This window comes from Peromyscus leucopus, chromosome 22 (assembly GCF_004664715.2).
Source record: "Peromyscus leucopus breed LL Stock chromosome 22, UCI_PerLeu_2.1, whole genome shotgun sequence".
Classification (NCBI taxonomy): domain Eukaryota; kingdom Metazoa; phylum Chordata; class Mammalia; order Rodentia; family Cricetidae; genus Peromyscus; species Peromyscus leucopus.
The window spans coordinates 27,285,370-27,310,471 of record NC_051081.1 but is presented as its reverse complement, the minus strand read 5'-3'; the positions used below and the strand labels follow the sequence as shown (position 1 = coordinate 27,310,471).

Genomic DNA, 25,102 nt, shown 5'->3' with positions numbered 1-25,102 from the left:
CTCCAGCTGCGTGGGAGCACACTCCCCAGCAGGAGGAGAAATAAATGGCTCTTTGCTACCCTCTGCCCAGCTGGAGAAAAGGATGTCACATCACACTGATTGGCCATGCAGCCTTGACCGCGGCCAGATGAACTCATATTACTTTTCAGTTGGATTTTTTTTTTTTTTTTTTTTTAATGCTGAGATACGCTTATGCATGTTTGGAGGCCAAATCTCTTTGGCTTAGTTGATGTCACTAATGTCTAAGTAACTAAAATGGGCAGTTAGCTTCCCCCGATGATGTGAGATATCCAAGAGAAGTTGTTTTTTTTTTTTTTTCCTTTTTTTGTGAAACATGACTCAGAGTCCACATCCCGCTATTATTATCGTGTGTCCTGTTACCAGCAGCCTACACTTCAATTATTTCATGGGGCTTGCCCTGAGCAGCAAGAATGGAAACAAAACAAAACAAAACAGTAGCTTCCACGACAAAGAAAAATCTGTGTTCTCTGGGCAGAAGGGAGAGTCCAGTAGAATAAGCTTGGAGGTGTTTGCTGTCTTCAAACAACTTAATCCAACTGCATTCATTAGTGCTAAAAAAAGAAAGAAAGAAAAAAAGAAAGGAAGGAAGGAAGAAAGAAAGGAAGGAAGAAAAGAAAAAAATGAGAAAAAAAAACCATCAACTGCCCCTGCTTGGATAGTTTTTAAAATGTATTTTAAAAAAGAAATAAAAATCCCAACTCCTCCACTTTCTGCGTCTCAGAATACCTAATTGTAGAATTTGCTTACTGCATGTGTGCTTTGGGTTAGAAAAGAATATTTAGAAATCCTTTCCCAAAAACAGCAAGTGGGAGTGGAAATTTGAAAGAGGACCGCCTAATTCAGCACTAAACCCAGTGTGAGAGGCGTGTGTGTGTGTGTGTGTGTGTGTGTGTGTGTGTGTGTGTGTTACAAAATGCACTTTCCAAAGGCTGAGAGGTGGATGGGAATGTTTGCTTTGCTCGTCTGAGAAGAGAAGGGTGCCTGGACCTCCTCTTGCTTCTTCTTTAGAATAATTTGGATGGGATTTGTGATGCAGAAAAGCGTAAAGAGAAAAGGATAACTCTCCTTTGTGGTGGCAAGTTTAGGGGGGAAAAAACCCACTGCTTTCTTCAAACAAGGTATGTCTGATGAATTCCTAATGGTATACATATAGCTGCTTTCCAATCATTATTATAAAAACACTAAAAAGTACTTTTCATTGAAAAAACAAGAATAAATGCCTAAACCAGCTGATAAATTTCAACTTAAAGAGAGTTGCAATAGAGATGGATGCTGGTTGGTTGTAAATAACCATATTTGTGTGTTATAAATAAATAACGCTAAATTATTAGTATTAGAGCAAAGTTTTTTGCTGGGTCACTAAAGCATCTTCATTACGGTTAAAGTAAGTTGAAACAACGTGACATGTATGTGGAAACTTTAAGTCATTTACATCTTTCTTGCTTTTTTTGGTTTGTTTGTTTTGTTCAGCTTGTTCCCTATAAGGAATATAGTCACAATACATAGCAGCTACTTAATGTATGAAAAGCCATTTAAGGAATGGGCACAGGGATGCTAAACCAGAAGCGATTCCGAGGGAATCTCCATGTCTCTCTATTGAGGCAGGTCTCCGTGGAATGCGGCTAGCTGTGCAAATCTCTGACTGTTTACAATAGCAGTGCTTTTCTTGGGCTGAATGCTTCTGTTATTGATAAGGGGTTGGCATTGTTCGCCTTGCCATTATAGATCAACTTTGCACGAGAAGAAAGGATGCACAATCTCTTTTAAGCATGATTGTGTGGAACCCGCACAAACACGAAATAAACGCCGGAGGCGCAGGTTAAACAGAGGATGCAATTGAACAATTAGACAGGATCCTTGGCTCCAAACAAGCTACAGCATTTCTAACCATCCCCAAAAATCAAGAGTGGAATTCAAGATTTTCTTGGAGCTTATTGTAAAAACAGAAACAGGCATTCTTGGCCATGGTGGTGGTTTTTTTTTTTTTTAAAATGTGTTTCTGCTAAGAAAATAATATTTTGCCATTACGTTGTGTTTCAATAAATTTGGAAGTTTTGGTGGTAAAGTTATGAGGCTGTTTTTCCCTGGTTTCTTGAGGGATGAAATGCCCTGAAGCAAGGCAGGATCAAACACTGTGTTGTTGGTTTTTTTTTCTTTGCTAAATGTGTGTGTGTGTTGTGGTGTGTGTGTGTGTGTGTGTGTGTGTGTGTGTGTGTGTGTGTGTGTGTGCGCGCGCACGCGCGCTGGTAAAAAGCTGCAAGGGTTTCTCTTTTATTTATTACATTAAAATATCTTCTTTCATTAAAAATAGGCCCTAGACAATGAGCAATGCGTTTCTATTGCAATCTTCCAACTTACCAGGCTCAGCTTCATTTAAATATACCTTCTGCCTCCCTCGCCAGGGAGGGGAAAGGCCGCAAAGGAAATGCCTCAGGAATGCTGAGGACTCCTGCTCCATATCGCTGCGGAAATCGTGTTTGTGGCTGTCCTTCAGCAGATCTAATTATCTTCCCCGCAAGTTACCAATTGTAGGAAGAATAGGTTCTTTCAAAGAACCTACAGCAGATCGTTTGGATAGTGCCCCGAGAAGGGCAAGCAATGCTCGAGCTGTTCTCCACTGTAATTCCTGTAAGACACGTGGAACACAGGAAAGCTGTGTGGTCTGACCCAGTGTACCAAGCCAGGAGTCTTGAATAACCCCGGCAGCTCTGCCTGGACCTCTCTGTGCTCCCCCGGGAAAGGCGTGGAACATTTCTTGATTTTTGTCCCTCTTCCCCGCCTCCCCTTTTGAAAAATAGACAGGGCAATGTGAGCATCTGCTCCTTCCAGGGCAGGCATGAGGCTTTATATTGAGTGGCAGCTCCAGCGGGGGTTTGAAAGGTGAATGTTTTCTATAGGATGGTATTTTACTGCACAGAGAAAACTCCAGTGGGAAGACTCATTGCTTGATAACCTCAGAGGAGGTCCTGTTAGCGGGTACCCACAGATGCAGCATCTCCTCCCCAAGACCTCCCCGGAGGTGAGCCTAGTGTTAGAGCAGTGGGTGCTGGGCAGAACACAGCGGTCTGCCGGCAGAAGGTCATCTAATGACCCTGGGGGCCTAACTGATAGTTCGGCCTCCATTGCCTCACATGACATATAAAAACAGAGAGACAAGACAGTCTGTTTCATTGTGTGGGCCAAAATAGGCTTACAGAAACTATGTTTTAAGTAGTTGTGTTTAAATGACTAAGTAAAAATAGTTTGTGAGCCAGGCAGTGGTGGCGCACGCCTTTAGTCCCAGCACTCGGGAGGCAGAAGCAGGCGGATCTCTGTGAGTTGGAGGCCAGCCTGGGCTACGGAGGGAAATGCTGGGAAGGCGCAAAGCTACACAGAGAAACCCTGTCTTGAAAAAAAAAAAAAAAAAAAAAAATAGTGTGTGTGTGTGTATGTGTGTGTGTGTGTGTGTGTGTGTGTTTTCTTGCGTGGTTTGAGGGTTGATCCAATCTACAGTCATATCTGGGGACAAGTGGATGGATTTAGTCGCAAGCTGTGAAAGGCGTATATTGGCGCGATTTTGTGTTCCACATTTCCACTGGCATGATTTGATTTCTATGACTTCTTCTGGCATGTGCCTTCGTGTGCAAAAGATAACGTCAGATGTCTGAGTGTTTAACGCTGCCATGAGAGACCATGGCCGAGGCCAACTGGCCTTGCGATGCGCTGGGGCTCTATGGGAATTGTTTAATCAACAGGCTCTGACACTTCTTCAAACTTTGGTAAGTGACTTAAAAGCCATGGGCCCCTAGTGTTCTAATCCACGAAGGGGACCTTGGGTTAGTCCCTACCTCATAGAGCTGTGGCAAGGAGTCCTCAGTCAGAGCCTGAAGCACCAAATGTCCCTGTCGGCACCCAGATGTTAGCAAGTATTTTCATTGAAGTGACTGAAACAAGAAACCAGAGCTTCAATGGGGCCAGTCAGTCGTCTTTGAACTTGTAAACGTTAAGTCTTCGGGCGGGATAAGCAAATGACTTGTGGATTTCCATGCGGTTCTTCTGAGTATCAGAGACCGATTGCCGTTACTTCGCTCAGAGGGTCTGACCTTGCCCCTCACTCAGCTGAGGATAAGCCAAAGAGGCAACTTCTGTGAAGGCTGAGAAAGTTCCCTGTCTCTGCTTCAAGATGTGTCTGAGCTCTGTAACACAGGAGGACAGGGAATGGTCTTGAGCCCTAATATGGGAGGCGGTGTGTGTGTGTGTGTGTGTGTGTGTGTGTGGTGTGTGTGTGTGTGTGCTGCTTTACACAGTGTGGCCACACAGATTCCATTCTTATAGAGAACGCGTCGAGAGAAACCGGGCCATCACGATAAGACATCGGAAATCACTTTTTGTTTGTACTGGTTGTTAGACAACAAAAATCTTCATTAAACACCACACACACACACACACACACACACACACACACACACACACACACATACACCCCAACCTGAAAATCACCCAGGTGAGCTCCTATTTTGCAGACCACAAGTAGAAAAGCAGAGAGAAAGAACATCCCCCACAGCAGCATGGCCACGCTCACGTGTTCACAACGGAGCTAGGCCTATTTCTGTTTTGTTTATTGCATTTTCCATGGTTACCTCACCCCTAACACAAACAGTTGTGGATACGGGCTGTAGAATTTGTTTTTAATCAGCTAGAAACTTTTCTGTAAGCCTTCCCGAGGTCCTTAGGGAGGAGTAGAAACGTCCAGGCTGCCTGGGAAGTATCCAGAGCAGGCACCATCTGATGTTTGATGGAACCATCCATGAAAGCTTTGTTACATGGCAACCTGAAAATGGCAATGTTCACATGGAACAGAGGTGAAAAGGTAAAAATCCACATCTGCACCTCAGGGGACAAGAGATGCCCAAATCCTGTCCTGAGTCAAACCTGCAGCCAGAAATTCCCAACACAGAAATACTAGTGTGCTTTTGACTCAACGTAGAGTTTTTACCGTTATATTTTGTTCTGATCTTAGAACTTACAAAAAAAAAATCAGCTCTGTTTCTAGTTCATATTTTTTTCATGAGAGTTTTTTCCAGTTCTTGAGAGTTAAGTGTCAAGTGTTATTTCTTGACCATTTGACTGGTCAAATAATACAACCTTCTAGAAGACTTTCAAGAGAATTGACAGAGGAGCCTTACAAACTTCTGAACAGAGAAAAAAGGGAGAAAAAATACAGAAGTGCTTCCTTTCTAGGCATTGGCCTATTGTGACAGACTCAATTGGCCTATTATAACAGAACACCATAGACTAGCTGTTCTAAACAACAAACATTGATTTCCCACAGTTTCAGAGAATGAAAACCCACGATCAAAGCGCTCAAAGACTGAAATATGATACAGACACGAGTTTTGGTGTATAGGCAGCCAGCTTCTCACTGACTCATCCAGTGGCAAAGAGTGAGAAATTTCTCTTGAGTCTGTGTAGTAACTGATGTCATTCACAATGGCTCCCTTTCACGGCCTACTTACCTCCCAAGGTCTCACGTAGATCCCATCACATTTGGTGCTAGGATTTCCAACTGTGTATTTTAGAAGACACATATATCCAGAGCATAGTGCTGGGGTTCTACAAGTACTTAGCCAGATGGCGGTCATGAGACCTGTTTGCATCTCAATCCATCTGGGCTGCGGTAAGAAACCATAGACTGGTGGCCAACAGACAGAATAACGTATTTTCAGTTCTGGAGGCTGAGATGTCCAAGATCGAGGCACCCATAGATTCTATGTCTGGTGAGAACCACCTTTCTGTTTGGTACACGGCATGTTCTCACTGTGTCTGCATGTGGGGGAAGACAAAGGAGGAGCTGGGTGACATGCTCCATCATTCTCTATCCTCCTAAGACAGGGTCTCTCACTGAAACTGGAACTAGGCTGGCAGGCAGCAAGCCCAGGGAACCTCTTGTCTCTAACTCCCACACACTGGAGTAATACATAAGTGTGTGACCACACCCAATATTTCACATGGGGGTTAGGGATTTGAACTTGGGTCCTCATGCTTATCCAGCCAGTACCCTTGCCTACAGAGTCATCATCTCAACCCCTGGTACCTCTTTTGATGAGGTTGTTCCTCCTATTCATAAGGTCTCTGACTTAGTCATCCCCAAAGGTCCCAACTCCAAAACCTTTGGGGCTGGGATTATATGTGACCTTTGAGAGACATTAACATTCAGACCATACCAGTTTTCTTCAGTGAAACACATAAGAACCAAGCCATAGCTTACCCCAGGAAGCTTCCTGCTGAGAGATTCAACTGCTCGCTCTGTTGGGTCCTAACCTAACTGTCTACGTGGACCACGTTTTGTAGGTGTGGTGATAATGAGGATGGCCGTGTGGACAGACCAACTGCTCATCACTCAGTGATAACAATCTGGAGACAGAGACAGGCTGATCTCTGTGAGTTCTAAGCCAGCCTGGTCTGCAAAGGGAGTTCCAGGACAACCAGTGCTGCTACACAGAGAAACTCTAAACTCTGTCAGGAAAAACCAAACAAACAAGCAAATTAAAAACAACAACAACTACCACAAAATCAATGGTATTAACACCCTTTCATATGTAAACTCATGAAACCCTCATAACAAACAGACAAGGGCTGTTGCTATCTCCTTACACAGATAAATAAATTAAGGCCAAGAAGTCCTTGAAGTTTAAGGTCCTAGATAATAAGATCTCAGGTTCAAACCCAAGAAGCATGATGCCAGGCTCTCATTCTTAACACAGCAGACACACAGGGTCCTGGTTTATCGTGGTTGCTGTTTAAATCACTATCAGGTCAGTCTTTGCCATCCCAAACACATAGCTTTTAAGTCAAACTTCTGAGAAAGGCTGTCTACCTTGTGGTACAGTCCTCTCCATAATAATAAAGAAGGGGGAAAGACTCACAGGAAGAGATTGTTGTGTGTGTGTTGGGGGATGTTCTTGAATAATCTCCGGAGTTTAGAATCACTTTCCAGGTATTGGGGTGGGGACGTGGAAACCTTCTGCATGTGTCTCCAAAAGATTTCCTTTATCCTCACTGGGGTGAAGTTAGCAGCTTGTTATAGAAGGAAGGAATCACCGTTCCTTAGGGCTCAAACTAAAGAAAACCACTCTCTACATTGGCAAGACTCCAGCAAAGATATCTCAGGATACTTCTGTCGGTTGGAAGAAAGCTAAAGTTTCATGTGGACGTGCAGCAAAACTTGGTGGGAAATCACCCTTCAGGCTGTCACAAGAAGAAACACTGTCTCTTCTTCCTCCTCCTCCTCTTCCTCCTCCTCCTTCTCAATTTTTGAAAGGGTGGGTTCTATTCCTTGAGGGAGGAAGTATGTACAATTTCCAGAGGATCAAGTCACTGGTGTCTTAATGCTGAATGAGTTCCCTCTGGGGTTCTTTGTGTCCAGATAGAGAAAATATGCTTTAGACATAAAGGTGCAAGCTGGCTTGCCCAGACCGGCTCTGCTTGTGCAATACTGTGAGGAAATTTGTGTCCAAACAGGAATAAGCTACTCAGGAAAGCTGAAATAATAATGTTCGACAGCAGCAACATCTCCTATTTACTGAGCCTCCTCTGTGTGTATTCACAGTTCTCAGAAATGGACAAGAGTGAACAAAGGAGGCTCCATTTTTCAAGAACCGCCTGTCTCAAGGAATGTACTAGAAAGTGTGTGTGTGTGTGTGTGTGTGTGTGTGTGTGTGTGTGTGTGTTGGGGCAACTTCATAAAACACAAGCCAGAAGGATAAGGGGGGGATGTAGGAGCAGTGAGATGGGAGAATAATTTTCATTACATGATTATTCGTGGAAATAACAGAAAGTGCCATAGAATCCCTGGGGGAGAGCATTTCATGCCGCCAGACAGGCATAAGAGCCATGGCAGAGGTCCTGAGTGGGTGAGTGGGTTCATGTTTGGTAGGCCAGGGTGGTGTTTGGAGCTGAGTGAGGACAGGAGAAACATGGGTGTGCTATAATTAAACAGATTCTGAGGGCGCCCTCCTAATACCCTTCAATATTCCACAAATACCCACTCTGTGAACTCGCACTTGGAATAGCTCTGGCCTCTGCTCTGAATAAAATCTGGTTGGGTTCCTTCGTATTTCAAGCCATGCCCCAGAGGTCTTCAGTGACCTTGATCCTATTTTAACTCAACCATGTACTACTCATCGGCATGTACACGATGCTAGGCAACATTGAAAAACAGCATTGCAAGTGTATATCCCACACCACATCCACGCGGCTGCTGACCAAATCCTCACTGTCTCTGTCTTACGCTTCTTCGTTTTCCATTGGCCGGTAACAGCCATTAACAGTGGCTGGGTTGGCACTGTTACGGGCTAGCATCCAGAATCTGCAAGCCATGAAGGGTCTACAGCTGTTTTGGGTCCCATAAGACCCAACTACGGGTTTTTTTGGAGATGCCCTCATTTCACTGAGGATCTCTTACCTGTAGTCACCTGGTGGTCCGTGCTCTGGCTTGGGGTTTGCAGTTTTCCCTCGGTCCCTGAAAGGCTGGTGCTGTATTCGCAGCCCTTCGGCCTTCCGAGCTCCCGATTCTGCGGGATCCAAGGCCCCGCCCACCCCAAGAAGACTGCCTCACACAGGGAGTCTGTTTGCTTGACTTTAGTTTTGTTTTTGTTGGGTTGTTGGGTTAGTGGATTGGTTTTTGACACAGGGTCTGGCTTTGTCGACCTAACTGGCCTGGAACTTGTTGTGTAGACCAAGCTGGCTTTAGACTGGCAGTGATCCTCCTGTTTCTGCCTCCTGAATGCTGAGATTGTAGGCATGTGCTCTGATGCCCAGCTACACAGGAAGTTGCGGTGGTAGCACATTCTTCCCTGTGTTGAGAGATAAGTAAATCGTAAGTCAAAATCAAGTCCATTGTATCCCAGGCATGAAGGGCAACTATTTAGTGGCTTCCAGTGAAGTCCCTGGAACCTAAGCTGAGTTTCCAACGAGACACAGACACTGGAACCCAAGCTTGTTCCCTCTTCCAACGTCCCTACAGTCTGGACCATGCGAAAGGACAGAGAAACCAAGAGAAGCACTAGAGGCAAGAGTTTCTTTAAGAAAATGCATTGGCATTTTGCTCCCCTCCTGCCCCTTTCCCGATACAATGAAGGGAGCAGGTAGTTCCTCTCTTTTGCCCCCCTTTAGGCAGGAGTGTGAGGAGACCACCTTGGGACACGAAAACAGTCAAATGCCATCGCTGAATCCTGAGTCTGACAGGCTCTCATTTTGACATCCCACACACAGTCAACTATGATATACCAAAGTAGCTTTTTATATGGGGGTGGCATGCCTGGTTAAACTTTAAAATGATGCCTGTACATCATCTTTAACGTTTGTGAGGAAGAGAACACCGTGAGTTCAGACCCCGGCATGATTCTTTATAATTATGACAACTTTTATTATTCAACGCGTATGCTTTACAGCCTGAAACTGAACTATTGTCAAGCAAGTATTTTAAATGCATCTGATACATGAGTCAGGTGATAGGGGAGGGTGGAACCATGTTGTGAGCGATGGAAAAATGAGCTGCCGAAGGCCTGCAGGACTTGAGGTCTGACATCCGGGTTCTAGGAGAGTCGCATAATCCTCTTCAGCCTTGAACAATCTAATAACATCCTCAATTCTCTGCTCTGAAAAGTAAATGAGCACAGTAGTATTCTCTTTAGACTATTACCATGAGAAGTAAGTCCCAGCGAATGTGGTGTGCAGTAGCATTGAGTGAGCACTCTGTTATGAGAGTTGTTACTGGGTGTACTTTAAACTTCTAGAACTTTCTGTGAAAAACCAGTCCCACTGTTTCAAGGAGGCTGAGGCAGGAGGATCAATTCAGCCCAGAGCTTGAGGCTATCCTGGGCAGCACAGTAAGACATGATCTCAACGGTTCTCAACCTGTGGGCCAGAACCCCTGTGGAGGTCGAACCACCCTTCCACAGGGTTTGCATATCAGATGTCTTGTGTATCAGATGTTTAGATTTCGATTCATAACAGCAGCAAAATTACAGTTATGAAGTAGCAACAAAAACAATTTTATGGTTGGGGGTCACCACTGCATGAGGAACTGTATTAAAGGGTCGCAGCGTTAGGAAGGTTGAGAACCACTGCATTATCTTAATAATAATAATAATAATAATAATAATAATAATAATAATAATAAACAAATGAATAGATAAATCATTCTATGAAGAGGAATAAAGGGATAAACCCCATCTGACATAACAAGAATTATCAGGAGAGGCATGTGGGTGAGGCTAAAAGCTCTTTAAGTGCTAAGAAGGGTCTCAGGCACTCTGGGGTATGAGGCTAGGTGGCTTCCCTTAGACAGTTTAGTGTCTTGCATCTAAACGACTCTTTCTGTTTGTCCCTGGCAATTTCCAGCGTTTAATCCTCCACAGCCCTTAATTCGCCAGCCACAGTCACATCCCCCACACCCTCCATTTTCCACAAGCCTCTACTCGATGGGATTCAAGAATGTGCCTTGACTCTGTTCTGGGAGAGCGGAAGCCCTGTCATCTGAGATGAACCCATTCTTTACCAAGAGGCAGTCGGGAAAGCAACGGGTCACACAAACACACGCTCCTCTTCCCATCTCAGCTGCAAGGCCGACCCAGAGCTGGACATGCTTTTCTGTTGCCTCAGAACTGAAGGCCGAGCAGGAAAGCACAGAGTGTTCGCGCCAGGAGAGGCTCTGGGGACCCCAGTTGAATTGAAACAGACACTCAGCCCTAAATTCACAGTAGATAGCCCTTGGCAGTCGCTAACCACAAAAGCCCAAGGGAGAACTCACAAAGAGGAGGCAGAGCTAATGTGGTGTCAAATGCATTAGGTAAAGGCATCTCTGATGAGAGGAGTTCATGTTTAAGAGCCGCGTGAGATTCTTTCTCGGCTTTTCTTGGTTTCCGGGGTAACCGTGAGGTTACCCTCTTGGCCCACCTCGTCTCAGAGGGTCTTATTTCCTTCCTCAGATTTTGAATGGTTCTTGGGAGGAGTTCTGTAGAGCTCATTGGTGCATGCCTGCAAACCAGTGTGGGTTTCTTTTCCCCCCACTGGCAACGTAAGATCTAAACTACCACTTCAGAAATGTAATTACCATTTGCAGTTTCCCTAGAAATCACTATTGGTGGAAGCCTTTGTGGATGTGGTAAGCATTGCCATATGGCAGGTTCTTAACGAGGTACAAAGTGATGGTTTCAAGCACACACCAAAAAAGGCTTTCCCTTTTGGGGTTTCTGAAATGTGGAAAACGCCACATAGATGAACAGCATAGGCATGTACACGTCTGTCGTTGACACATGCGTGAACTGTTTAGTACAACCGAGGACCATGGATGGCTGCCTCTGCTGTAGGATTTTCTCAGTGATCAAGAGTGGTCTCCAGGCTGAGGAGATGGCTCAGTGGCTAAAGGCTCATATTATTCCTCCGGAAGACCTGGGTTCAGTTCCCAGCACCTGAGTCAAACAACTCATAACCGCCTGTACCTCCAGATCCGGGAGACATCAGAGGACAGACCCCTCCCCTTAGGTGCTGTCCACTACACACACACACACACACACACACACACACACACAATTTCTTTTGCAAAAGCAGCCCCCGAGAAAGGAATGCATCCATAAATAGTTCATACCTTATTCAGCCATGTATATATGTGAGATCTAAGGGACATTCCTGGGTGGTAATATCAACTCATATTTTCATAAACACCACGAGAAATAATCATTCACACAAATTAGACGTTGCCAACTCTTTATTTGTGGGAAGCTGGCTTGTTTGTTGTGGGATGTTTTATCTACTTTGCCTGCCATCCGTGAGGTACCAACAGCAGTGGTGTTCCCACCTAAGCAAACTGTAGCAACCAAAATGTCTTCAGAGTTGTAAATGTCTCTTGCGGGTGCAGTACCGTCATGATCCGGGGAAACTCCATGGCAGTTCTGGAAGCATTACTTGGGGTCACACTCACTGTGTCCCTTCGCCACGCTTCCTTCCAGACCCTGGCCTCAGGGTTTCATGCAGCCTCTCTAAGAAGCTCCTGCTCCGATGCCAACAGAAGAGAACTACGTGCATCCTTCTCATCTGAAGTTGTTTTTATTCCACCCAGCCATCATTTCAGGGAAGAGAGACCTAACTAAAAAATAAACATGAAGAAAGGTTTTAATCCAAGCCAGAACCAGAAACTCACTCCAAACTGGATGGAGAAGAAGCGCCCAGAAATATGTGTGTCATACACAAGAACCAGGTCCAGCTGGCTCTCCCTCTGACTGGAAATGGGACCTGGGAAGGGGCCAGAAATGAAGGCATTCCTCCCTGCTTCTCCCCAAGCTGTGCCCACTGTCACCTCCCTCTCCTACTCTTGACATTTTTTTATGCAAGGTCCCACAAGGCCTGCAATTCAACAGTCACACACTTCAAGGCTCTCAGAGTCTCAATTCTCAGGGCCCAGGGGAGACCTCCAATGGTCTAAGGTATCTTTTCTTGCTAGATTATAGGCTTTGACTGGCTGAGTCACCTAAACTCCAGTGAATGTTCTCGGCGACTGAGTTTGAGCTGCTGACGCCCTTGATCTTGTAAGATTGAAGCTATAGATATCACTGGGCTTTGAAAGTGACCAGTGCACCAGTAAGAGTAAAATGTCACTGGGCGGTGGTGGCGCACGCCTTTAATCCCAGCTCTCGGGTGGCAGAGACAGGCAGATCTCTGTGAGTTCGAGGCCAGCCTGGTCTACAAGCGAGTTCCAGGACAGCCAGGGCTGTTACACAGAGAAATCCTGCCTCAGGAAAAAAGAAAGAAAGGAAGGAAGGAAAGAAGGAAGGGAGGGAGGGAGGGAGGAAGGAAGAGGTAGAAATTATACCTCATACTAATTAGCTAATAAGGTATGGCATAGTTTGAAATGTACAGCATGTATGAGATGTGTGATATAATTTATACAAAGTACACAAAGCTGGGTAGTGGGTCTTCTCAGTAAAGTGCTTGGCGTGCAAGCATGGAGGAAGCCCACTTTTAAAAGCTGAGCACAGGGGCACGCTCCTGTAACCCCAGCAGTAGGGAGGTAGAGACATGCTCATTCATGAGGTTACTGGCCACCCAGCCAACCCTACACTGTGAGGTCCTGGCCATGTCTGAAAAAAAAACAAGGAGGGCAGTGGCTGAGAGTTGCATCTGAGGTTGTCCTCTGGTCTCTACATGCCCACATATACACAGGCACCCCACATGTACATAGATACAATCAACAGAGCAGGATGAAGACCTGTGCTGTGTGACATTGGGCAAGTGAACCCCCATACTCTGAATTCTACGCGTTTGAGTGCCCATTTTGCCTCTTCAAGGAATTTTTTGTGGGTCCAGGAGAGAAACACTACATAGTTTATTGAGAAAACACTCTAGTATAACAGGCGTTGTTAGTCTTCTCTAATTAAAGTCACTGACAAGAATAGGTCCTGAAAACCAGGTAGAAACAATCCCTCAGTTATAACCGAGCTGAGAAAGACATTTATTATCTCATACAACAGAGGGTCCAGAATTGGGCCCAGGCTCCAAGCTTCCACTCTATTTCTCTGCAAAGCCTCAGGCAGTCCAACAACACCCTAGGGTGCCCAACAATACCCCCAGGTCGCCCAACTTTTTCTCTTGTGCTAGCTCTTCCGGAAGCCTGTTTTTTTTTGTTTTTTTTTTGTTTTTTTTCATGGCCACAAGATGGCTGCCAGTAGACCTGGTACCTCCTGCTCCATTCTTCATTTCCAAGGAGAGAGGCAACAGCTATTCCCCAAACACAGGATTAAAATCTTTCCCTTCTGCCTGCCTGTTACACATCAGGATACAACCCACCTAGGGTAGTGATTACTACAGTATGAGTATTCCTTAGCTGAAATGCCTAGGACCAGAGGTATTTTGAATCTGAGACTTTGTTCTGGAATTTTTGTTTGTTTGTTTGTTGGTTGGTTGGTTGTTTGTTTGTTTGGTTGGTTGGTTGTTTGGTTGTTTGGTTGGTTGTTTGGTTGTTTGGTTGTTTGGTTTGTTTGTTTGTTTTGGTTGGTTGTTTGGTTGTTTGTTTGGTTGGTTGGTTGGTTTGTTTTTTGAGACAGGGTTTCTCTGTGTAGCTTTGGTGCCTGTCCTGGAACTCACTCTGTAGCCCAGGCTGGCCTCAAACTCACAGAGATCCACCTGGCTCTGCCTCCGGAGTGCTGGGATTAAAGGCGTGCACTGCCACCACCACCACCCGACTTGTTCTGGAATTTTGAACTATTTTCATTTACATAATGAGATGTCCGGAGGATGGGACCCAAGTCTCAACTCAAGACTCACATGTTTTGTACCCATCTCCCAAAACATAGCCTAAAGGTCATTTTATGCCATTTTAAAAGAGTTCTGTGCACGAGATGGAACTATGCGACATGGAATCTTCTAGCCATTGGTGTCCTTTTAATATGCGAAATGTTTCAGGTATCAGAGGACGTGGATGCTCAGTCTGTGACAGACAATACCTGAACAGGGCTTTCTGCTGACTTCTCAAAGCTGCATCCCTAAAATCTCCAGCTGCACTTGTTTCTGTTACTAACTTGGAATCAGTCGATATTTCAGGAGGTCTGTTGAGGGGGGTAGAGAATCAATGGGGGCTGTTCTCAGTCGCGACCATGTAGCCCGGCATTCCATATCATTGTACGTACCTCGTGCCAATCTATTAAGAAAAAGTAAAATGTCTTTTGTCTGCTCTACCCATTTGGCTCACCATGCTTTTATGTTATTTCCTAAAGACAAAAGAGGGAAGGGATGAAAACAGGAAGGACTGGAAAATGGACTACTATGTTACCTTCAATCCTGGAAGACTCTGGTGTCCACCTCACGGTGCCTGTTGGTATCAGAGCAATGGTGAATGCAGACTTTGAAACCAAGCCCCCAGATCTATAATCTGTGTAAAGGTTACTGTCCACGTTGAGGCCACCTTCACCTTGCAAAGGACCCTCCAAGTGCCAAACTCCTTTTCCTCTCTTTTCTGATCACCTCACATTCATCAATAATGAGTGGCTGATGATTGACAGGCAGGCAGAAATGGAGAAAGCAAGGCTGTAGATGTGGCCTCTCTTCACACAGAGACATCTGTCCCGGGGGATTCTCAGCATATTGGAAGTAACATTCAAACTCTTCATTACTGCTAAATGTTTCCAGATAGACACTGGCTCTCTCCATCTCATGGACTGAGCATGGTTGGGTGCTCCTCTGAGCCACACCTAAATCAGACCAACACCACCATTATATCACCCCAATATGTCCAATGGGGCAGATTTTTTTCTAAGTGGGTGGCTCAATTAGACCTCCAAGGGGCTTATTAAAAATGATGAATGAAAAAAAACATCATTCTTAAGCCTTCCATGTCTCCCTGTTGCCTACAGGAATGATCTCACATTCTTTAGGCATGACAGTCAAGACTTATGTAGCCCCTTCCTTCCTCTATAATAACTTCATTCCTCTTCCACGCCTGGTTGAGCAGCTCCCTGAAGTTCCGTTAAGTTGTTCAAGCCTCTTCCAGTCCCCACACCTGAGCCAATGTGCCATCCACTCAATTTTTCCTTGCTGGTAGCTTTACAAGTAGATGGGCAAACTGCCCAGAGGAATCCATGTGCCAGCATTCAAACAGCATGATACCAGCTTAGACCAACTGAGTCAGAATGCAGATGAAGGCACCTGCTTGCCAGGAGCCAGCAGTGGCCAGGGGAGTGTAGGAGAAAAAGCAGGCATGACGTGGCGGCCGGCCTCCTTGGCACACTGCGCTTCTAAATAAGAAACATGGCACGTGATGCTCCTGAAGTCAGAACGATGAATTCTGAAGTAGCTTGAGTAGCTGGTAGCTGGCCTGGTGGTATGTAGTTGGAAGGTTTCTCCAGTCCTGCCCAGCCCTGTGGTCCCACAGCCACTTTGTAAAATAATCACTCAGAAGCTTATATTAATTATAACTGCTTGGCCATTAGCTCAGGCTTATTACTGACTAGCTCTTACACTTAAATTAACCCATAATTCTTATTTATGTTTAGTCACATGGGTTGGTACCTTTTCTCAGTTCTGCCTTGTCATCTTGCCTCCTCTGTGTCTGGCTGGCGACTCCTCATTCAGCTCTTCCTCTTCCCACAATTCTCCTTATCTGCTTATCCTGCCTATACTTCCTGCCTGGCTACTGGCCAATCAGCATTTTATTTATCAACCAATCAGAGCAACACATTCACAGCATACAGAACAATATCTCACAGCAGTGGTATGAGCTTTTTATTATACAATCCAAGGCAGGGTTCCATTATATAAGTGGTTGCTCACATGCAATAAAGCAGACGCTGTTCCCTGAAACCATCTCCGGAGTGGTTTATCTCTGGGCCCTTTACCAACCGACCTACGAGCATGGCTATCTTGTCCGGAGATACTCGGTAACAAGAGCCTTGCAGAAAGCAGAGCCTCTGATCTGGGAGTTTAGCTTCTCTTCCTTCCGGCCTTGTCCCTGAGGGCAAAGTCACTGACTTCTGTGTACGTCTAGGGCCTCAGGAAGCTGTTGTAAAGATGAATGAGTTAATATATCATCTCCACTTAGCACGTGCTCCCTAAGTGTGAGCTATGACTAAATGCATTCCATCTCCCTCTGGAAGGCTCCCAGCAACTTGATCCCGGGATGTGCATTTTGTTTCTCTCTGCTTAGCACATAGGGCCCACATAAACTTTACCTTTTTCTGTCATTTTTTTTTTTTAGAATCATAAACAGAAGTATGAATGAAGCTGGATTAGGCAGCCAGGAAGGTTTGTGTAAAAGAGGTGGACCATGGGCTGAAGCCTGGACAATGGCGAGGCTTGTGAGGGGCAGGGGAAGGTGGTGAGGAATTCCAGAGAGATAATATGAGTGAGCCATGGGGCTAATGTGCACAAATAAATATCAGAAGTTCATAGGCGCTGGAGCCAGAGGAGAGAATTCTGAAAGAGAATTTCAGTTTGATGGTGTTGAAGAGTCGCCTGGATCACATTTTCGGGGTCTCTCATGACTCCCAGAGGAATTTAGGCTTTGCTCTTTAGAGAATGAGTGGGCTGTGAAGGTTTTGGCAGGTGAATGCACATTCAGACCTGTGCTTTAGGAAGCTGGTCCTTTCTAATTGGAGGGCACGGGGAGTGTGGAACAGGGAGGATGATGGGTAAGGAGGTCAGAGGCTGTGTTACTCCTTATTGGATGTTGGGCATCGTGTGAAGTGGTAACTCTTCCCCACAGGTCATGTCTTATGACAACCTGTGGCTTCAACTTGGTTTCTAGTTATTGTGTAACTATTTAATCTGGCAGTAAAAATGCTGGCGATACAGGGACATGCAACACACACACACATACACACATACACACATACACACACACACACACACATACACACACACACAGATGATGATGATGATGATGATGATGAGACAGTCTCTAAATGTCCCCTCACAAACTGGAGGGGTTGATCGTTGTTTTATCTTTATCTTATTCATTTCTGATTTTGTCAGCTTCTGCACACAGGGAAACTTTTAAGCAGGTGATTACAATGGATTCTGCATGGGCTGCAGAGATCATTTTCTACTTGTCCTTTCCCTCTCCTTCCACCTTTAATGAACATTATTCCTCTCTGACCTCTCTAAGTAGCTTGCCCTCTTAGCCCGTGAGCATCCAGCAAGCTAACAAATAGATCTCAGGAAAAGCCAGTTTAGCCTTTGTTATAAGTCTCAATAAAATACATTTTATCCATGTCAAGGAATAAACAATCATCCAGAAGCAAGAGCCGTAAAATCTGGGCCTGACTTTGAATATGTGACTTAAAGAAGTCGCTCACCCATGGTCGACCTCAGACTCCTTTGCTTTAAAATGGAAAGAAAGGTGGCGGTCCCCACGTCCTAAACAAAGTCCCCGTGTAAGAACAAGCCTTACTCAATTTCTCATCAAATATACATGGTGGCCCTCATTGACAAGCAATGCTCCAGGACTTAGACAACAAATGATCAAGAAAGACAAGGGGAGGGGATGGAGACAGAGTTCAGTTTGTAGAGCGTTTGCCCAACAAGCACAAACCCCTGGTTTGGATCCTCAGCACCACAGAAACCTGTGGTACTGGTATAGACTTCAAGGCCATCCTCAGCTACTTAGTGAGCTGGAGAAGGGAAGGGAAAAGGAAAAGGGGGATGAGGAGGATAAAAATAGCTAAGGCGTTCCCGTTTTAGAAACATGCCTGGTTTAAGGCTTTGAAGATAGTATAAGGTATGCCTTAATTAGCCTTAACTGTCAACTCAACGGAGCCTTGAAAATCCACTCTCAGAGGGATGGTCCAGTTCGGATTGGCCTCTGGGCATGTGTGTGGGAGATTGCCTTGATTGAGAATTAATGTAGGGGAGACCAGCCCACTGTGGGCAACACCATTCCCTGGACAGGTGGTCCTGAGCTCTATGCAATCCAGAAAGCAACATTCCTCTTTGGTTTCCTGCTTCAGTTCCTACCCTGATGATGGACTGTGTGACCTGTGAGCTGAAATCAATACTTGGCTCCCTAAGTTGTCCTCGGTCAAGGTGTTTCATCACAGCAAGAGAGGTGAAATTAGAACAAGGTGCTATTATTATTTATTACAAATTTGTCCTTTTCTAACTTCAGGCCATGATATCTAATTGAGCTGGCTGTGCTAATCCGCTTACACTGAAGCGTAGTTTTCTTTCACAACCCAGGCTTTATCTGCCTCCGCAGAACTCCAGATTGGGGAACTTTTAAATTATAGCTCACAGCACAATCCATAATTTATGCAGAAGTAACATTCTTTCGGAAGCTCTTCTGCAATTTTTGCCAGTGCTCCTGGGAGCATGGAAGGAACTAAGGTTCCCAAGTCGCTGAACACCCCATGGCTCCATCGCATTGACTGACTTCTTTTCTGCGAAATTAAGCAGTCTTCAGCCCCAGCCTCTAGGGTATCAGAGAGAGGGGGGCTTTAATGTTGTCCCTAACATTTCAAAAACCACATTAACATTTAAGAGTATGAAAAAAAAAAACACCAAGCAAGGAAGGAGAGTGCAGGGATGAGGAAGAGTCTTCAACACACTCTGCTTCCATAAGAACAGAGTTTCTAGTCAGTTCTATTGCTTATGAGTTGTCCTTGGGTAATATCTTCACCAGGATTAGAGAAGCTGTTTCTTGGAACTGGTTGGTGGCTATTCATGCAGCCCCGTATGTGAAGGTCATCTATGTCCTTCATGACTTCTGAAGCTGTAGGACATGCCTGAGAGCATTCCTCTCTGTGCTCCTGTTCCCCCTTGGGTTTGTGTATGGACTATTATTGAAAATATATTAATGGGATCATATCGCTAGCAATTCACAGAGTCTGCTTAATGATCAAAGGAATTGATTTGGGGGTTAACTTACAAGACAGAATAAAGGAATTTGTCACAGGATCCTGTAAGGGTGAGGCTCGGTCCAACGCAGTTCTCTGGTGAGCTCTGCCCTGGTCTGTTCCAGCATCCAAAACCATGAGGTAGCTAAGAGAGAGCCACGGTATGCGCATTCCAGGTCTTAAGGTTCCCTGGAGTGGCCACGCCCCAGGGGCATGTACCTCAAGGTCAAAGGCAGGTGGAAGAGTTACCTGCTACCTCCCGAAGGGCGGTGCTTCAGGGCATGGCTCAAACAGCTCCCGCTACAATGTCTGATTTGCTGGGTTTGGTGTATATCCAGATCATCTTCTCTTTGTTTTGTTTCTTTGTTTTTCTTTTCTAGGAAAAGGAGACGGTCCTTGGTACTCACATATTGATCTAACATGTATTTGCTGAGCATCTATAAACTCAAATGAAAATTCCCACCCTCGTGGAATTAGCATTCTGTTGGGGGAACCCAACAACGGACAAATAAAATAAGTAAATTGTAGAGTATGTCAAAAGGGATAAGTAACCAGGAAAAAAATAGAAAGATACAAATAGGGCTTAGCAGTGGACAGAAAGAGGGATTGTGAGTTTAAGTGGGGTGATTGTCGAATACCCCATAAAAAGGCAACACTCAAGCAAAGATCTGGGAGAAATAAAAGAATAATCGCATGCTCCTGTTGGGGAAGTATTTGAGGCAGAGCAAATAATTAGTAGGACAGTAAATGCAGAAGTAAGATCATAAGGTGAAAGGAATGTTCTAGAAACAGCCAAGAGTCCAATGTACCCTGGGCTAATAAGTGAGGGGAAGAGTAGTGGGAAATTAGATCAGGAGGATGAAAAGTGAATACATCCAGTGTGACCTCAAGCCACCTGCAAAGACTTTGGCTTTTCTTCTTAGAATGGTGGGGAGCCACTGTACAGTACTGAGCAGAGGGATGCCACAGACCAATTTGCTTCAACCAGGGCCATGCTAGTTAGCGTCTCTGGCCTGGAAGGCTAACTAAAGTTATCTAGATGGACCAGTGTGTGGCCTGGACCAGGTGCAATGGTGAAGATGAGAATTGACCGATTCGGGATGCAGTATGAATGTAGAGGCAGCAAGTTTAGCTGCTGGAGATGTGAAGTGTGGGAGAAAGAGAAGGATGCGTCTACAACACTGAGTACTAACAGTAGCGCTGGTCATATGTATCCGATAGGGACACTTCACATCCTGCGTCTGTCTCCTAAGAACGTCCAATATTTAGGGTTGAACCCACACCTATTATTCAGCAGTGTCTCAAATTAGTAAAAATTATTTATTACACGGTTTCCAAAATATACTACAGCTATGCCAGCATTGAGTTAGCAAGCAGATTGTATGTCTCTACTCTGAAGTTCAAGACCATTGCTCTACTATTAACTAGTGGTCAACTACTCCAGTTGGGAAACTTCATGTATCACAATTATTGTGCCAAGTCAACGAAGGGACCCAGTGCTGTGAGGTCATTCTTCGTGCCTAATTTAATTGTTTAGGACAAACCTTTCACACATCAAGCAGTTTTCAATTCATTGGTACTTGTATTGGTCTTCCAGTCACAGCCGAGGTGAGCTCTTTAGTTGGGTACCCAGGAAAGTATGGGCTCTTTAGCCAAGCACAGGGAGCACTTGCATGGTCAAAAGCACCAGGATCTCTGCAAGTACAGACCAGCCCAGCCCAGTCTACTGCATCAAGAGAGAAAAAACAAAAGGCTCAATCATAAGTGACGAGCACTTTTGCTAATTCTTCACAGATCCATATCTAAATATTGAATATTAGCATATCCACTTCCCATTTAGTAACATCACTCTTGTGGCTTAAAAATGAGATTTTGTGAGGATCTATATCGTAGAGATTGGCATACTGTACAACTCAGGGGCTTTTCCTTTACAGAAAGTGGATTTACCAAGAAACCCCGGGGGCCACAGCAGAGGATAGAGCTATAAATGCCAACTTTCTGGCCACCCAGCTGCATGGGGGATTTCACTTGCCCAGAGAGAAGGAATGTTGTGTTACCATTGATATTATTTAAACATTTTAGGTGATAATGCTGATAAAATGCAGGCCAATTTTACGTTTGGATTCTCTACAATATTCTTTTCTATTGAATGAGCCAAAGGCAGACACCTCCCCCCCCCCCCCCGCCCCTTTTACTCCATTCTCGTTCTCCGATGGCACTGTGGTCATAATTTGGAACTTCTTCAGTCTTCGTTTCCTTATCTCTTCGATGACAACCTTCAAACCCACCTAAGGATTCAGAACAAAATGAAGTATAGTATTAGAGCAGGGGATGGTAGTATTGGTGAACCTTTGAGGGTCTCCTTATAACTTTAAGAGGAGGGAGGTATGTTCTTTAGAGAGAACAACTTTTTCAGATCCACTGTGCTTTCCAGCTCCCTAGAACTCTATTTATGCTCATTCCTACATTGGGTGTCCCTTTTCCCTATTTCTGTTTTGGAACTCTGTTTATCCCAGCCAGGTGGCCCAGCTGCTCCCAGAACATGAACCTTTTCTTTATTCTCACAGATGACATAATCCCCTTCCTTTCTCCCATCCAAGCACTAAACAGGACAGACCCTGCTTAGCTTCCCAGATCAGATGAGATGGGGCACATTCAGGGTGGAGTAGCCATAGACTCTCATTTCTTTAACATGCCTGTTCCTAGCCCCAGACCTACTGTGCTGAAATCTGCACTTTAACAAGATCCCCAGGGGATTAGTATGCACTGTGAAGAGAAGCCCTGCTCTAACTGCTGCGTCTTGAACTCGGTTGCCTGTTGAACTATCAGAGGACTTTTAAAAAAGCTTAGTACCCAGACTCTACCCGCCACAGACTCTGATTCAGTTGATTTGGGCACAGCCTGGTCACTGGTGGTTTTAAAACTCCCAGCGATACCAATATGCAGCAAAGTGAGAGACCCACTGCTCTGTAAATGTCCCTTCCACTTCCTTACGAGGCCTTCAGGCTCTCTCACGCTCTCTGATGCCATGATTATTTGTGTTCACATACGTTTTTTTTCAACCTCTATTAAACTACGCCTTTTAAGAGTGAGAACTGGCTTTTTAATTCAGTTTTATCACCTTCTCCCTTACAAAGCAGCCATATTATAGGAATTTAATATTTACTGAAGAGATAATTTATTTGTAATCTTCAATTGTTCCCTTGACACCATAAATATGGCTGTTGGCCAAATTGAAGGACTGTTGGGACACAGTCTTAAAACTGTGAAGTTGTTTATCAGTTCTAAGACCAAATCTCTAGAAAATCAGAGGCGGATAACCAGAATGGGTTTTCTAACTGAAAATGGATTCCCTGGGTACCAGTGCAGCCATCCAGTTCCATCTATGTGTCTTCCCATAGAAAGCGAAGCTTCAAATCCTGGCTCCAGGGGGCAATGCAAAATGATGCAGAATGTCCCCACATACTTCGGGCATCCAATTCAGAACTCCGGGCTGAAGTTTGATGGTATTTTCTCTCTCCCCAGGGTGCCATTTTGATATTTATGGGGATCATTGCTCCCACTATGAAGGCATCTGTTATTGAAGTCTTGCTTGGTGAGTACTTTTCTGTGTGTATCTGGATACTTTCTGAATCTGGCCAAGAAAGGTTTCAAGACAGAACATGTAAACAATAACAAAAATTTAAGGGAGAATGTTAAGATGTTAAGTATAGAGCAAATTCAAGATGTGTGTGTGTGTGTGTGTGTGTGTGGTGTGTTCATATAAAGCAAATATTTATATCATGTATATGTATCTATATATTACGTATACTATATACACACATCTTTGTGTTTTTTAGCAACAAATATTTCAGCTACAGTGTGTTTGCAGATTCTGAATTTACGATCCTCCTGTTTCTTAATTTCTCAAAAGGAAAAAAAAAGAAATATTTTTAGGATGATAGTTTTACTCATGCCTTTAGAATCTTATACTTTGGAGATGAAATATTTGAGGCATCTCTTATCTCCAAAGAATATAATTTGGATATGTCTTTAAGGAACAGCATGCTTACTGGAATACAGACACCACTGGTACATTTAGAACTAAGCCCAGGGGTGATAGTCTGTTGTTAGTACCCACTGTCTAAGGCTTTGCCCATTCACATGCCCCTGCATGTCATGCTGAATCAGAGGGGCACTAAGTCCTTGTAGATAGTCTGCATTAACCTGTTGGGGCTGTACCACAAGCTGGGTAGCCTAGAACAACAAAAATGTGTTGTCTCCCAGCTCTGGAGACTTGAAATCCAAAATCAGTGTGTCAGTGAGGATGGTTCCTTCTGCTGGTATTGAGGGAGAAGTCTACCCCTGCCTCTTCCCTAACTGCTGGATGCTTTCTGGAAATCTATGATGTTCTTTGTTTATGAGTACAACGCTCTGGTCCCCATCAACTTCACACGGCATTCCCCCATGTGCACGCCTGTTTCTGACTTTTCTCTTTTTGTAACGACATCAATTTTATTGGATCAAGAACCCCAGTATGACCTCATCCCAGTCAACCAGTTATCTGTGCCATCCACCTATTTCCAGATCAGGTCATGGTCTGAGAAACTGGGAATTCAGAATTCGACGCACAAATTGCATGGGGAAGGGATGAAATTTAACCCACTACGGAGTGATTGTGTTTAAGCCTGCTCAGAGAGAGTCTGCCTGGACACAGCTGAGGAAGAAAAAGTGACACAGTATGAAAAGCAAAGGGATATCATCATGGTAGAGGAGCCCTGGGCTGGAGTCAGAGAGAGAACATGGGTTCCAGTTCTGAGACACCATCAGTTAGTTGATGTTTGCAGCTAATCTTGGAGCAGTGGTTCTCACCCTTCCTAATGCTGTGACCCTTGAACACAGTTCCTCATGTTGTGGTGACCTCCAGCCATAAAATTATTTCATTGCCACCTCATAACTGTCATTTTACTTCTGTTGTGGATCATGATGTGAGTATTTAATATGCAGGATATCTTATATGCGACCCTTGTGAAAGCATCATTCGAGCCTGGGGGTTGTGACCAAGCCTGCTGTTCCTTCTGTAATTGATGTGACAGAGTCAGGGACCACCCAGCTCCGTGTCAAGTGTCTGCAGGGTGTTAAGACAGCGTCCACCAAACCACTTGCCTCTCAGGTCACCCTCTCTCAGAAGGCGAACATAAGTAGACCATTGCTCATCCTCAGTGCCACCATATGCCTTTTCTGTCACGTGGCAGCGGGAAACCCAAAGAGGTTTCTGGGTACCCATCCAGGGGCTCTCTCCCCAACTAAAGATGTTCTCACCTGATTGAGCAAGGTCCAAGAATCAACTATCCAACCCAACCACTGTTACAAGGGGGTCATGGTCCGGATTGGGTGTTTCCAATCTCTCAGCATCTTGTTCAAAGAATTAAGGCAGCACATATAGGACACAAAGCGGCCAGAAATTTTACTCAGAAGCAATGTGACAGCACAGAGCAAACACACTGCAAGACAGCGGCAGGCTCCTTGAGTTAAAATACTGAAAGGTCTCGGGTTACTGCCTTGGGCATCTGGGCTTCCTCTTATGGGGTCTATGAGAAGGAGGAGTTGGTCGCTAAGGGGTGTTCTGTGGGCGGTTCAGTTTTAGTTGAGTGGACATACACTTTTCTCTCTTTAAATATTTATTATTTTTTAATTTTCTGTGTGTGTGTGTGTGTGTGTGTGTGTGTGTGTGTGTGTGT

General features: G+C 44.8%; 1 protein-coding gene across 1 annotated transcript in view; it reads left to right on the top strand.

Moving 5' to 3' along the window:
- Positions 1–915: 915 nt before the first annotated feature.
- Vit (vitrin) overlaps positions 916–25,102 on the top strand; it is a 122,746-nt gene continuing 98,559 nt past the window's right edge. The window contains 2 exon segments of the mRNA XM_028875634.2: positions 916–1,139; positions 22,908–22,977. Of these exon segments, the coding sequence (XP_028731467.1) occupies positions 22,926–22,977 (52 nt within the window). The 5' untranslated portion in view covers positions 916–1,139; positions 22,908–22,925.